A 16034-nucleotide genomic window follows, 5' to 3' on the forward strand; every position below is an offset into this window, starting at 1 on the left:
GACGCCCTTTTCTGGCTTTCATGGGCACCAAGCATGCATATGATGCACACATGTACATGTAGACAAAACACTCATACACATGAAATATAAATAAATATATTTATATTTATAAATATATTTTTTAAAAACAATTTTTTAAAAGACTACATTTCCATCTCTTCCAAAATTAAGGGTCAACAGGAGCTATGTGAATCTCAAGTGCTGCAAAGCAACTATCATTTTATATCATTAATTTTGCTTTCAGCTATGACAGGAGAAGGGAAATCTTTCCTTTACATTCTTACTGGTAGGAGTACAAATAAAACCTAGTACAGAAACACTTCATAAATAAAGCAGTCAGTAGAAAGAATCTTCTACTAAGGCCCATTTAATACTTCGTGAAGACACTGGCCGTTGGTTGTGTGTTTCAGTATCAAGGCTGAGGGCTGCAGAGATGGCTCGGCAGTTACAAGCACTGCTGCTCTTGCAGAGGACCTGTGTCACTGTCCAGGTACCCACCCCGGCAGCTCACACTGCCCTGTAACTCCTCTTCTGGCCTCTGTGGGTACCTGCACATGTGTGCACATACAGAAAAGCAGAAACCCTGCCATACACACGAAATAAAAGTCAACTGAGACGACTGTAAGATCCAGGTCCGACAGGTCTTGCACACGTGAAAGCACACTCTCCCACTGAGCTGTACCCCGGCCCCGACTCGCTCTCAAGACTGGAGATACTTACTTTTGATGTTGGAGAGATAAAATACAGAGCTTTCATCTGTCTGACAGGTTCACGATTCTTGTAAATATTCTCTACAACTGATGACAACAACAAAGTCATTTGATGGAACCAAAGTTTAAAGTACTTTTAAATAAACTCCATTGTGTTTTCCTTATAATAATAATAATAAAGAAACACATTTATAAACTGACGTGTAAATCTAATTAATCTTATCAATAAAAGTCAGGAGTCAGATATCGGGGTAAAAACCTGGAAGATCAGAGAAGCAGGGGAGCAGCCACAGCCGCTTCCTATCTCTATGGTTCCTCAGACCAGAAAGGCAGAGATCCTGTCTCTGCCCACCCCACCTTATCACTTCCTGTCTCCTCTCTGTACAGACCTCTAGAACTCTACGGTTAACTAGTGGCTAGCTCTGCCTTCTGACTCCAAGCAAGCTTTGTTTGTCAGAACACAAAATATCACACTTCATTTCCCCTTTTTTTTATCTAAATAAAAAGCAAGTTTTAACAAACATAGAAAAACTACATACAATAAGTACAGTAATTATATACAAATACATACAGGCAATGATTACATTAACAATGTCTAGTCCATTAGTATTTGACAAATTCAGAGAAAATACTCCATTACCTACCCTATGTTGGTGAGTCCAAAGTGTTGTACCTAATTCACTTTCTATCTTAACTTGCATTACCAACCCAAAACTATCTTTTGATGTCTCTCAACCTTATGCACTTTATACTCTTTTGTGAGTTTCTTTTCTGAATTTGTTAACAAGGAAAACTATATAACATTTTGGGTGACTGTCCAGACAGTCTGGTGTCTCTGTCATTAGGGAACATTTCACCCTTCTGGGGTCTTTGATGGAGTTGAAGACTAAATAGTTATAATTATAGCTTTCCTTAGTTATAATAGAAAGTAAATTAGACACAAAACTTTAGACTCATCAAGATAAGACAGATAATTAAGTATTTTCTCTAATTTTGTCAAGTGCAAATGGATTGGATATTGTTACTGTAATTCTTAATAACTTAATAACTAGAACTAAAGTTTACAACATTTTTAAATAAGGGAGGGGGAACAGGAGTTGCTATGTAAAAGGAATGAAAAATTTTTAAAAATTATTTTTAAATAAACTTCATTGTATTTTCCATTTTATAATAATAGTAAAAAACACATTTATATATATTGGGCTTTTTTCATGTACTAAATGAATAAATCCTAAAAAAAAAAAAATTAAAGTATCTTCTTTGAGAGACTCTACATGGGATTGTGTCAGCATGTGTCAGCATGGAGGGACGGAGCGGACCTTTTTCAGGTGGCACCAGAGTACAGCACAAGGAGTCACTGTGTCAGAAGAAACAAGACATGCATCAAAAAGTAAAACAATTCTTGGGCTCAGTGAGATGGCTCAGGAGTAAAGGAACCTACTGCTAAGTCTGATGTCCTAAGTTTGGGATCCCCCACAGTAGAAAGGAAGAACTAACACCAGAAGGTTGTCTTGTCACAACACACACACACACACACACACACACACACACCACACATACGCAGGCATACACACACACACACACACACACACACACACACACACACACACCTCTATTAACATTGGATATACAGTAAGAAACAATGGTCTATTAAAGGATCAAAGCCCCCTACAGTACAGAATACTCTGCAGTTCCATAGTACTCTCCCATGTGTACAAATGGTTCTCACTCAAGTTTCTATCAGAACAGCCTCTAGAAATTTAAACAAGTTACATGGCTTAATTAGTAATTCTTGGGGCCAGTGAGATGACTCAGCAATCAAAGGCCCCTACTGCCAAGTCTGATGTCCTAAGTTCAGTGCCTAGGACTCCACAGTAGACAGAAGGAACTGACTCCTGAAGGCTGTCCTGTGACCTCCACATGCAAAACACACACACACACACACACACACACACACACACACACACACACACACACACACGCACGCACACACTCAATAAAAATGTGATAAAATTTAAAATAGAAATTTGCATTTTTGAAAACACGCTATTATAATAGCAAATGCAAACTGAGTATGCAATAGTTAACAAGTCACTCTGTTCACAAACATCAAAACATAAGTATTGTATGGTCAGGCTTTCTGGAGAATACTGGGTTTACTTCCACATCTCACAACCGAGGAGTGACATGATGAATCTGTTATGGCTAGAGCTCTAAAAAAGAAAACACAATACCCTTGAAAGCATAATTACTAGCTAAAAAGCCGCCATCTCGGAACTCACACTCAGATGGCACGGCTTTTCCGAGCAGTGGCGACACTCACCAGTTATCCCCTCTTCCAGGAGGTCCGTCATTTTGCAGCATGAGGACAGGAGCTTAGTGGTGAACTCGTCTAACAGCATTATCTTAAAACAGAGAGCATCAAGAGCTGACCGTCAGGAACTGACAGACAACTGAGAAGCAGGATTTCTAATTCCTCTTCCTCTGCACGATTTGGTGGCTTACTTTCTCAATACACATACACGTAAATATTACAACAAGTAAAGAAAAAGATGTATTTCTATTTTGAAGCAGAGTTTGTACATTTTAAATATATCTAATATTTAACAACAAATTTTCAAAAAATGTATTGCCATAAAGTACTGCTCAGACAGGAGTATTTGCAAGCATAGTATGATGTATTACCACCCCATCCACTAGACAAGGGAACGGAAATGTTAGGTGACTTGCCCACGGCACCACAGCTTAGAGGACAGTAAGGTCTGAAAGTGATATTCCAGGCCTAGACCCTATGGGAACACCCTGGGTCCAATGTTCTGAAGCTTCCCCGCCCCAGAAGAACAAGTTACCCGACTTCTACCTTCCACTCGCCTTCCTTCCGGCAGTCATCGAACACGGCTGTTTTTATCTCTGTTAAGACAAAAAAAAAAGTTTAGCAATCTAAAGCAACAATTAGAAATGTAAGACTATGTAAAAGGTTCAAAATGGCTGAGAAAAACTGCAACTTGGAATGTATGGAGGAACTCTATCAACACTATATAGGAAGCTCTAAGTAAATACACAAACCTATACAATACGTAACCTATATTTAAACTGTAATATATTCTCAAACATAAGTGTATGAACATGTCCAGAAAATATTTCTGAAACTATTATCTGACTTAGGCTTTCCTTCTTTCTTAAATCTTAAGAAAAAAATAACCGATAGGAAGATCCTTAACTGGCTCATGGCTAAATTACGTCTGACAAGCAAATTCGCATAAACATTTTTCATCCTCATTTACCCTCTTGTTGAAGAATACACACACATAGCTGGGCTGGGGAGATGGCTCGGTGGTTAAGAACACTTGGTGCTCTTGCAGAGGACCTGGGTTGGCGGTGAGCACCGTATCTGGCGGCTCACAGTCACCTGTCACTTCAGTTACAGGCATCCGACATCTTTCAAGGATGACCCTGAACCAATTCCCCTCCTGCCTCTACCTCCTCCCCAATGTTTGGAGTATAGTCATGCACCACCATGCCTAACTCTAATTGTTTAAACTTTTTTATTTTTAAATGAACTATTTAACGTTATTGTGGCATAATAAAAAAATATCAGGGGGGGGGGCTGGAAAGATGGCTTAGCGGTTAAGAGCAAGTACCGCTCTTGTGGAGGGCTAGAGTTTATCCCTCAGCATCACACTGGGTGGCTCCCATCCACCTGTAACTGGAACCCTCCTCTGGCCTCCACAGACAACTATGCTTTTGTCTACATACCTATACAAGCATACACATAATTAAAAGTAAAAATACATCCTTCAAAAAAAATCTGATCTTTGTTTCTAGTTCCTGGCATAAATCTAAAAATCCTTGAATTCTCTTATGTGACAGAGACTCTATGGTATGCTGGTGACATGGCCCTTTTAGCTTCAGCAAGCAATTGGTCACCAGAAGGACCAAGCTATGACTTCTAAGGAGGCAACAGGGACCAAAGAGTGTGCTCAATTACCAGTGGCCAATGATTTCATCAGTAAGGCCTACACAATGAAACTTCATAACCCACCCACTTTCTGAGTCACCGAATGCAGCCATGTGTAGCAATGGTAACACACCCAGCTCCACAGGGAGGGAAGCCCCTTCTGGACCTGCACCTACAGACTTCAACTGGCTGATGATTGGTATGCTTTAGAGAAACAGCAACAATCAAACAACAGAAAACCCTGATAACAGGATGTTTGTTTGTAAGCCAGGAATTACAGAACCTGAAAGGGAAGGCAGAGTATAGGAAGTCCTGATGGGCCCAGGGAAGTGTGGGAGCTGCTTGCTGCCATCATCTGAACTGGGGGCAGTCTTATGGGTCTGAATCCTTAACCCTGCCAACGGTGGCCCTAAGTAGTATCAGAATTGAACTGAACTGCAGGACACCCCACCAGCATGTGAAGAGTTGAAAAACGGGTTAGGAAGAAGGAAAAATAACACATATCTGCTGTTAGAAGTGTTCCAAGAAAAAGGAGTATTAAAAAGTTGTGCTCTGGGGCTGGCAAGACGGCTTAGTGGTCAAAGTGCTCGTTCACCAAGCCTGACCTTGGGAGCTTGATCCCCAGGCTCCATGACGGAATGAGAACCAACTCCCTTGTCCTCTGACCTCCACTGGCACACTGTGGCTGTGCATGCCTGCACTATCTTACACACACACACACATACACACCCTGCATGGAATTTTAAACCTCGTGACCTGATTTTGTAATCAGGAAGATTTTTGAAGCGTTAAGAAACATCAGTTACAAGTTGAGTGTGGAGGCATGGTAGGTACCCAAGTCCCCGGTAATAGGATGACAATGGCAGAAGAATTCAAGATTATCATCAGCTACAGGGTTGGAGGCCGCCTGGCTACACGAAATCCTATCTCAAACCAACCTAAACAAAGCAAACCAAACAATGGAGGCTGAGGAGAGTGCGTGTTGTGCAAGCACAAGGAACTGATTCTGATTCCGAGCATTCATGTACAAAGTCAGCCGTGGGGGCGTGTCTGCACCCAAGTGCTGGCAATGGGGTGCGGAATGGACAGAGGAGGAGCCTGGAGCCAATGGCCGGCTAGCCTAGATGAACATAACCTGTCTCAAAAACTAAAGGGGAGAACTACGGAAGGGGATACCCAATGTCAGCCTCTGGGCTCTTTCACCACACAGGTGCACCACCCCCCAAAAAACATAGTAAGAAAGCAAGAAGTCAGTAAAGGCAATTACATGTTGCTTACTAGGTAGGATATTTTATAGGGGAAATAATCAGAAAGCAAAGGCTTCTCCTCCCACACGACAGGCAAACATGAAGGCCATGTGAAGGCAGAGCTCAGACACCGAGAGACTACTTCCTTTGGGGGCCAGCTGCACTGCACAGACTGCGAGCTGAAAGTTGAAGACACTGAATGTTCCCAGTGATTCTGTTCTTCTCGGAGAAGTGAGCGCTGCTGGAGCAGAGCCACGGCACTGCTCTCTACCTTATACCTGACTGCCCCAGATGACAGCAACGAGCCACGTGTGACCATGCAGCCCTTGAGATAGAGCTGGTAGTAGCCAGGCACAGGGGATCATACTTGTAAAATTCTGGCACATAGGAGGCTGAGCAGGAGGGCTGCTGTGAGTTCCAGGTCTTCCTAGGCCACAGAGTAAATCTGGCTTTAAAAAAAAAAAAAATCACTTGAACAAAGTTCAGTAAGATAGAAAATAATACAAAAGAGAGGGCTGGGATGTGACTCAATGGCAGAACACAACATGTGTGGAGCCTCGTTTGATCCCTGGCACCACCAAAACAAGAGAACAGAGAAAGACTTTAAAGTTTAAATCGGCAGTGGGGAAATACAAAATAGCCTCTGAAGTCTTTTTCCCTTACCTTATTAATTCTTATATTAAATAATTTTGATTGTATCAGGTTAAGTAAAACATATTACAATTAATTTCCCCTATTTCTATTATATTTTTAATATGGCTACCACAAAATTTTGTTACCTCATCTAGCTCGCATTGCAGTTCCACTGTGTAGCCGGAGATGCTAAAGATGGCTGCACGGTCAGTGTCCGTATCTTAAACACAGTGAGTGTGGACGGAGAGAATGGGAACACTGATGAAAGGGGTAGGGTCACAGGGAACACGTGCTGAGAGCAGAGAGAAGGAGATCTCATCAGCTAGTGTCACAGGACTTCAAAGTACTTTGTGTACTAATACAACGAGAATCACTCAGTCTCTGCTTCAGCAACCAGGACCGTCCTTTTGGCTGTGCTCTGCCTAGTCCACACTCATCCTCAGAGACTATGCTCACTGAAAGACCCTAACCCTTCAGGCTTACACCCCCCCCCCCAAGCCCCAGGAGAATAAGGAACTAAAAAGAAAACTAGTTCCAAGAGCAACCTGACTCAGCCATTATTCAACCACCCCTGCCACAATGTAACAATGTAAAGAGATCTCTGTTAAGAGATGCGCTCAACTGTGACTGAGATAATTGCAAGTGTTCCAGGAAGGACCACTGTGATCTTTGTGTAAACTCCACTCCTGCCCTGATACCCTCCCCTTGAGGTTTCAGAAAGAATGTGCACGCAGATGTGACTGTACCCACCCTGTGATCAGACCATGATCTTATGAAATTAGCCTCTAGACATAAATAAATCGAAATGAAATTGTATGGGAATTGTAATCTTATGGCTTTTGTGGGGTTTTCCTTTAAAAGCACCCATATGTTTGCAATAGGTGCGACTCTTGCTCTTTGGAGCTGAGTTAGCCCAACTGTACAGCCGCAACAATAAACTTCTTGCTGTTGCATCAACTGGACCTGAGTCTGGGTTCTTGGGGTGCCCACCTGAGATGGTAGTACCCTGGGTCTGGGGTCTATCACTCACCAAAGTTTCATCATTAGTCAGCCCTTCAGTTTTCAACAATCTTACAGAGCACCTTTTCCAGATTTCAGTCGATCACACGGTACGTAGGTTTTGAGCACCTCCACACCTCCAGTTGACACCCTTCCATAAAAACTGCTCCAGACCTCATTCCTGTCGCTTTATTGTTATTTTCTTAGTCATAGCCTTCGGCTATTTTCTCCTTCCCCCACATTCAATATTAGGAATTATTGATTGTTCTTTGGCAACTGGCCATTATTTTTGCTACCAGTGACATCAACAACACCCGACTCCTAACATTTTTCCCTGAGCTAGTGCAATAGTCTCCTATCTGGCATGGCTGTCTGTCACCTCCAATCCCTTTGTGTTCAATTTTTCACACTCCCGTTAGTCCCTTTCCTTAACTCATGGTTACAGCCACCCGAAAAGCCCTCAGATGCTCATATGCTCACTCTGCCCACTGAGGGAAATCTAAACTCTACCATTCAAGACACTTGCTGACTAGTGTCTCCCTCCCCTCTAGGAGGATCCTCCATTAGCCCAACTACTATCCCAACAGTGACCCACCAAACCAACTACCCACCTGTTCCCTCTTGGCCTCTGAGGTACAAAAGGACACACATGTGTAACTGTGAGGCAAAGGCGGCCATAGTGAAGGGAGAAACACAGAGCTCTGTTAGTGCACACCATGAGCAGTGCCAACAGAACAATTGCATAGGACCTGAAGTCAGAGACGTTTCTGAGACCAGGGTAATGATCAGAAACAGGACCTGACCTAGGAATAACTAGAATTCAAAAAGAAAGACATTTAAAAGCTGAACAATGTGGAAGTCATAATCAAGGGAATAAAGGAAAAAACCTGCCACTTCTAAAAGATCTCTACTTTGACTGGAAAAGATACTTATTTTCTAATTGCTCTGCCTCTTCTTAATCCACGGCTTCACGACTATATACATGCTGTAACCTAAATCCCGATCTTCAATTCAGCTCCTTTACCTGCTTTGTATACCTCTACATCTCCAAATGCCTACCAGAGGCCTAAACTAGCACTTAAGATCACCGTATTGTAACTCAGAACTGTTTTCTCCCACAGACTCATCCCTTCTTCCTCTTCATCAATAAACAACAATATCACTACTGAGTCTCCTGGACCAGACTGTCAGTTTAGGATGACTCCAACTCCTAACTCACTACTGTTCTCATCCATCTTCTCTTTACCACCTTTTCACAGTTCCAACCTTCTCTCCAACTACCATGACCTAACTACAGTCTTACTGGATCCTACTTCCATTAATGTCTCAAATGCATATCCCCTCTCCTTTTATGACTTTGTCCTGGATTTAATAATCAAATTATCATAAAAAGGTTCAGCATATACATATTATTCTGTTACTACCCTCTCTGTTAAAGATGCATCATGGATAGCTGCCATATAAAGTATGAACAGAGATAACTTATTCTTTTAGTAATGTTAGTAACTTTTTAAGTAACTAAAAAGAATACTGACAGACTACATTTACCCAACTATTCTCATGCACCAGGTTGCTATTTTGTTTCCATTTTTTGCTACTATACTATTGCATTGGGGATCCTTAAACAGGGGCCAGTGAAATGGCTCAGCAATTAAGAACGCTTACTGCTCTCCCAGAGGACCCATGTTCGGTTCCCAGCACCCACATGGAAGTTTATACCCATCTATAACTCCAGTTCCAGGGAACCTGGCACCCTTTTCTCACCTACACAGGCACCAGGCAAACATGCAGTGCACTTACATATATGCAGGCAAAACACACATACACTTAAAAATAAATGTTGAAAAAAAAAACAAAACAACTTTGAGTTCGGGTGGGTAAAGGTACCTGCTGTCACACCTGCTGACCTGAGTGTAATCCCTGGGACCTGCAAGTACTGCAGGCTGTCTTCTGACCTCCACACACTGCCACAGTGTATGCACAGGCAGATGTGCGTGCCACAGTGTATACACAGGCAGATGTGCATGCACAGAAAACACATTTTTAAAATCTATTTTAAAAACCCTTTGAGAAAAGAAATTTTAAGTATGTGTGTATATTTTTGTCACTTTTACTTATGGAAAGGCCCATGGTGGGATTGCTAGAATCACCCAGTACTGTCTCCTGTCTCATTAAATGTAGTAGCAGTTTTCTCAACAGGCTGTAATTAATCACGCTCCCACAGCAAGCTTTCCAACTGCTACATGACATCACCTGATTCTGTCAATGTGATAGGTTAAAGGGGGTATCTGGTCTTAATTTGCATTTCTCCAGGTCAAAACCAGACTATACCACCTGTAGGCTGCTTCTTTGTTTACTCTGTTCATTTTTTCTATTGGGCCATTATTTTATTAATCAGTTTGTAGGCACTCTCTACACATTAAGCCTGACTGATATTTTCTTCAATCTTATATATCTAGTTCAAAAGTATATGAAACTAGAACCTATAGAAACAAAGGACTACTGCAAGAACTAAATAGAAAGGCGGGGCCAGGATGCAGTCCAGTGGCAGAGTCCTTGCTCGACACACACACACACACACACACACACACACACACACACACATACACATACACACACACACACACACACCACTGGCAAATAGAAAAGCAAAAAAGTTCATGCATGCATGTGAAAATTTAATGAAGAATTTGAAGGATTCTCCTTAAACATGAGTGTAGAGATGAAAGAACACTGTGGTAAATTATTGGATGATTAACACAAGTCAGAATGGTGTTCACTCTGGGGGAGAAGGGAGGGTTTACACTGGGAAAGCTGAATGCTTAGAAACCGTCTACAGATTGATTTGGGTGGTAGTTACATGAGCAAAAATATCACCTAGTTGTACACTTAACATTAGTATAACTTACTACACTTAATTACATTTTAAAGGTCATTTCCCTTCAAAATAGGAACAAGAAATGGCTTCCTTTTGGCATTAACAGACTGCAAAAACGCTGGTGTCTGCTGTTTGAGAAGGGGAAAAGTCATCTTTAATGATTCTCCATTTCCTAGGGAATGCCTAAACCATTTAACAACTGGTTCCAATCTACCTTTTGGTCTACACACCCCCATCCTTTGTAACAAATGCCTTGCATTATGTGTGGTGTATTTGAGAACTCATGTGGGGGCTGGAGAGATGGCTCAGCAGTTAAGAGCACTGACTGCTCTTCCCAAGGTCCTGTGTTCAATTCCCATCAACCACATAGTGGCTCACAACCATCTCTAATGAGATCCAGTGCCCTCTTCTTGCCTGCAGGGACACATGCAGACAGAACACTGTATACATAACAAATAAATTTAAAAAAAGAACTCATGTGGGTGTGTGCACACGTGCAAGGAGGCTAGAGGTCACTGCGTCTTCATCCATCGCTCTCAGCCTGACAGTCTGACACAGGATCTCTCACTGAACACGCTCATTACTATGACTAGCCTAGCTGACTACACTGCCGTGCCTGACTTTTATGTGAGTGCTGGATTTCCAAACACAGGTCCTCATGCCTGCGAGGCAGGCTCCTACCAGCTGGACCATCACCTCATCCTCTCATTTTAAGAGTTTTACGGTGGTTCCTAGTGGCTGATTCCTTCTCGTGTTTTGGGACTGAGAAATGTCACCTAGTCAGATAAACTTTTCCTGATGCAGCTATTTAGTGGAGCCTCGCTCCCTGTGTGTCATAGACTGGATAATCATATTTACCCCGAGTTTTCTTCTTTATTAGTCCCTATTAGTCCCTACTTGAACGAAAGCTTTAAGAGCACTGGTAGCTTTCCCATAGGAATTCAATGCTGTATTAATGGGCTCTTTGAGGTAGGAATGGGAAAATTTAAGACACTGAGTCATTTATTTAACACAAAACCAAAAATACACACTACCTATCACATTCTGCTGGGGACTGTTAAAAACTGACAGCCCTAGGAGGCTGCTGAGAGGGCTCAATTGGTAAAGTGCCTACCCAAAGCATGAGGGCCTGATCTGGACCCATCAAACACACATAAGTCAGGCATGGTGGAGCACAGCTGTAACCTCAGTTCTGGAGAGGCAGAAACAGGATTCTCAGAGCTAACCAGCCAGCCTAGCCAAGGGAGCTCCAGATTCAGTGAGACTTTGTCTTCTGAGGCAGAGAGCATTAGACAAGACATCTGACATCGACCTCTGACCTCTGCAAGCATGCACATGGGTACGGGAATTTGCACATGTGCACACACACAAATTTAAAGGACTGTAAAACAGAAAAGTGAACCTATCCTCTGAAAGCTTTTCAAAAGACTCCTAACTGTAAATGGTGGCTCATGCCTGTCACCTCAGCATTCAGTAGGCAGGAGGGCTATTTCAAATTCCAGGCCAGCCTGGGCTACACACAGAGAGAGACCTGTCTGGAAATAAAACAAAAGGAAACAAACAAAAAAGCAAAGCAAAGCTTAAGGAGCTCTCCTGAGGCAGTAGTGACAAGGGTAAACTAAATGTTAAAACAAAGGAAGGTGGGTAAAAATAAAAGCCCATTTGAACTAAGACTTGAAGGCTAAAATATGAGTAGGTAAAGAATTAGGGGAAGGGGTCAAAAGACAGAGGAATGGACCACCAAGATAAGATAGGAAGATAAATAATGCAATGAGAATAAACCGTATGGGCATGGGGGAAATCAGTATTATAAAACAAGGGAGACTGGAGCTAAGTAAACAGTCAATAGTAGACTGAAATGAACACTAGGCAACCGAGTGCCTCTGCAGATCTTCAAGCCAGCATTACTAAATGAAATTATTCTGGCAGCTATTTGCTGGATGGACCGGAAAGGAAGGAAGGAAGGAAGGAAGGAAGGAAGGAGGGAAGGAGGGAGGGAGGGAGGGAGGGAGGGAGGGAGGGAGGGAGGGAGGGAGGGAGGGAGGGAGGAAGGAAGACAAAGAACTCTGGAGGTTAGTTAGAAGACTCATGCAGTAGACTGTGTATAAAATAAGACCCTATAAGACTAAGTAAGGGTCTTACAGAAGCCACAGATGTGCCAAACGTTAACACAAAAGACCTGGGTGTAAATCTTAGGTGTAGATTTTACTTATTTGAGACAAGGTCTCAAAGTTCAGATGGGCTTCAAACTCGCTATACAGCTGAACTGATATGTCTACCTCCACCTCTAAGTGTCAGGATTATAGGCATGTGCCATTATGCCTTACTCTTAGGCCTAGATTTAATAGCTCTTCTCAGGGCTCGTTTTAACAGCATTATCAAGATATAAACTGCAAAGTACAGAATTCACTCACTCAAAAGTGTACACTCTAATGGTTTTCAAGCAGTCATGCACCCATTACTACTTTACCACAATTGTTTTGAGAACATTTACACTACTCTAAAAAGAAACTTCATTCCTTGGGGTTGGGGATGTATGTAGCTCAGTTGGTAGACTGCTGACCTAGTATGCAAAGGGCCTTGAGTCCAGTACTGAATAAAACCAGGAATTGTGGAATTTACCCATAATCCTAGCACTCAGAAGGTGAAAGCAGGAAAATCACAAGTTCAAGGTCATTCTTAGCTACAGAGCAGAGTCTGAGGCCATCCCAGGGCACACGAGACTGTTTCAAAAACAAAACCAAGTCTTGTGTGGTGACGCATGCCTTTGTGCTCAGAATGCAGAGGCAGGCGGAGCTCTATGAGTTCAAGGCCAGCCCAGACCACACAGTGAGCTCCAGGACAGCCAGGGACACACAGTGAAAACCTGTTTCAAACAACAGTAACTATAACAAAAGCCTAAAGAGAACCCCATCCCTTTAATGTCATCTCTCCAGACTGTGCCACATTAGTCTCCTTCCTGTCTCTCTAGATTTGCTTGTCCTGGACATTGTTCACATGAATGGTGTCATTCCATGTGGTCTTTTGTGACTGGCTTTTTTGTATCCATTTATGCATGCATTATTCATCCATGCATCAGCCTGTGGATATGTGAGCTACCTTCATTTTTTAGTTAAGCCATTTTTCCATATATATACATACACACACACACACACACACACACACACACACACACCACACACACACACACGCTTTGTGCAATAGACACTGTGCTGTTACTATCTTTGGGTTGTATTTCTAGTTACACAAGTTTAAAAGAATATTGCACAGCCTTACATCTTTTTTCTCCCATTCAGCCTGTCTGTATTTTACTGTCCATCTGGGTCTGGTGCTACCCCAAGTTAACATTAAGAGGGAAATTCTGCTGTCTTTATGCTCTCCCTCTTGCCTAGTTTCACACTACCGATACTGGTGTTACTAGCTATTATAGTATCTTTTTCTCATAAACCCTAATATATATAAAATGTATCATTATAACTCAGAAATAACTTATACAGCACAATTTGCCACCCATTTTTGTCTGAAAGTCAATTCAGACATCGTGCCTAAGTCAGTTCTCTCCTTACACTACTTGAGTCCTAGAGTATCCAATTCAGGTCCTCAGGCTTGGCAGCAAGCACCTTTCTTTACCCACTAGGACACTTCACAAGCCCCCAAACTAAATTTTTAAAGGACAATTTTTGTACTTCACAAAATCTATTTATTTAGTACAGCTAGATGGTAAACACTATAAAACAGTATATGCCTGTACTGACTTGGATTTCAATTTTATACAAGGAATTCTATAAGACAGAATTCTGTTAACTAATTTCTACTCTGTTCCTTGTTCACCAAGCTGGAGGAAGAAACACTAATAAGACGTTACTCCTTTTCCACTGCTGGACTATAATTACTTTGAACCCAGAGATGCCAAACAAGAAAGGTCCTTCCGGCTTGAGGCTTTCATTGCTCCTCTAACCTGGCACGACTGGGTTTGGTGTAATTTTAATAAATGTGGTTGACACGGCGGAACACCAGTAACCAACAAGCAGACCAGTTATATCAGTGTAAGAGCAGACCACGCAGGGTGCTGACACTAGATAAAACTTGAGCAGTCCGATGGTCCTGTCTCAAGAACTTTTTTTTTTTTTTTTTTTAGCAAGTCGTCTTCTCTAGGCACAGTGGCAGAAGGCTCCCTTGAACAACAAAGTCCGCCCTCTTTGAAGGACAAGCCACTGAAAAGCGTGGTAGCGAAACCCTTCATGCTAACATGAATGCGGACACTAAGGGGCCTCTGAAAACACAAGGACGAGGGCCGGGTAGAGACACACAGAGCTCAGATTGTGTCGGGTGCAGAGACGTCCCTGCCTGGTGGGGCGAGGGGGTGGGGGGAGTGGGAAGCACTGTCCCGGGACAGGGCAGGGACCCGGGAAGGAAAGCCGGCCCCAGTCGTCGAGGGTGGGGCTTCGCCGCTGAGCCTCACCCCGGCGGGCGGGCGGGCGAGCCGTAGCCGAGGCCGGGGAGAAGGCCGCGTCTGCTCACCCCGCCCATTTCTGGCGCTGGCACGAAATCCGACCCGCTGGGCAAGCCGGAAGGAGTCCTACCCGGGACCCGGTCCCAAAGCAACAAGCTGCCCGCGCGCGCGGCTCCGGGAGAGGCTGCAGCGGGAAAACAGGACCCGGTGCGGCAGACCCGCGCGCGCCCTTCCCCGTCTCTGACCCCCTCCGCACTCACTCCGCCATACGACGCTCTTCAGCCCCCGCTCCGTCACTGGTGGCGCCATCTTCCCCAGGCCGTGGAGCCGCCGCCGCCGCCGCCGCCTGCCACTCGCAACCTACGGCAGCCCCGAAACCTGCGCTCGGGGGCGGGCCCTTCCCCTCCGGGCGAGGGAGGCCCCGCCCCCTCCGCCGGCCGCGCCCTCTGGTGACGTCACACGCGTCAACAAGGGCGCGTCCCGCCTGCGCCTGGACTGAGGCTGCGTAGCTTGGGCGGAATCCTGTGAGCGGTCTGGCGCCCCCTGGCGGAAACCGAAATCCAGTGTCCAGTTAGGCATCAGAAAACTAACACAAATTCATGCCATTATGAATCTATATATACAGGGTCTTTTCTTTTTGTATTTTAAAATTATATTTATTTGTGTGTATGTACGCGTGCGCACGCGTGCATGCCCAGGCTTGCACGTGAAGGTCAGACGACCTCTTCTTCCACGGTGTGGGTCTTGGGATCAAACTTAAGTTGTCAGGCTCAAGTTCCATCTCGTCGGCCCAAATATGGAGACCTTTTGCTTTGCAAAATAAATTTTCATTTAACAAAGCGATTCATAATCGACTATTCAGAAGCCAGCTTAACTACCAAATGGAAAGTCTGCTCTCTACCCACGCCAACTTCATTTTACTCATTTTTCAAGATCACTGATGATGTTCACCTGTAAGTAGCCACCAGTATGCCCAGAACTGGGCGGGACTTTCAGAAAAGTCAAAGAAACGAGAGACCCTCTTCTTCTGCAGAATTTCACCATTTAAATTATAGAGCACGGTTCCTAGCATTGCTAATCCCACCAGGCAAGAAAAAGGCCACTACCACAATTTTTAAACCAAATTTGAAACAAGCTTTATTATATTCAGGTGCAC

The 16034-nt window shown here is 43.5% G+C and overlaps 1 protein-coding gene across 2 annotated transcripts in view; it reads right to left on the reverse strand.

Annotated features, from left to right (window-relative positions):
- Stxbp3 (syntaxin binding protein 3) overlaps positions 1-15298 on the reverse strand; it is a 48499-nt gene extending 33201 nt beyond the window's left edge. The window contains exons 1-4 of one of the 2 annotated variants that reach the window (XM_028879343.2): positions 15139-15296; positions 3571-3620; positions 3034-3115; positions 721-797 (exon numbers count right to left, since the gene is read on the reverse strand). In XM_028879343.2, the coding sequence (XP_028735176.1) occupies positions 721-797; positions 3034-3115; positions 3571-3620; positions 15139-15187 (258 nt within the window). In that variant the 5' untranslated portion in view covers positions 15188-15296. Of the gene's footprint in view, positions 1-720; positions 798-3033; positions 3116-3570; positions 3621-15138 lie in introns of both variants that reach the window. The other variant, XM_037207011.1, reaches the window with a different exon arrangement.
- Between the last annotated feature and the right edge of the window lie 736 nt (positions 15299-16034).

This window comes from Peromyscus leucopus, chromosome 6 (genome assembly GCF_004664715.2).
Source record: "Peromyscus leucopus breed LL Stock chromosome 6, UCI_PerLeu_2.1, whole genome shotgun sequence".
Classification (NCBI taxonomy): Eukaryota; Metazoa; Chordata; class Mammalia; order Rodentia; family Cricetidae; genus Peromyscus; species Peromyscus leucopus.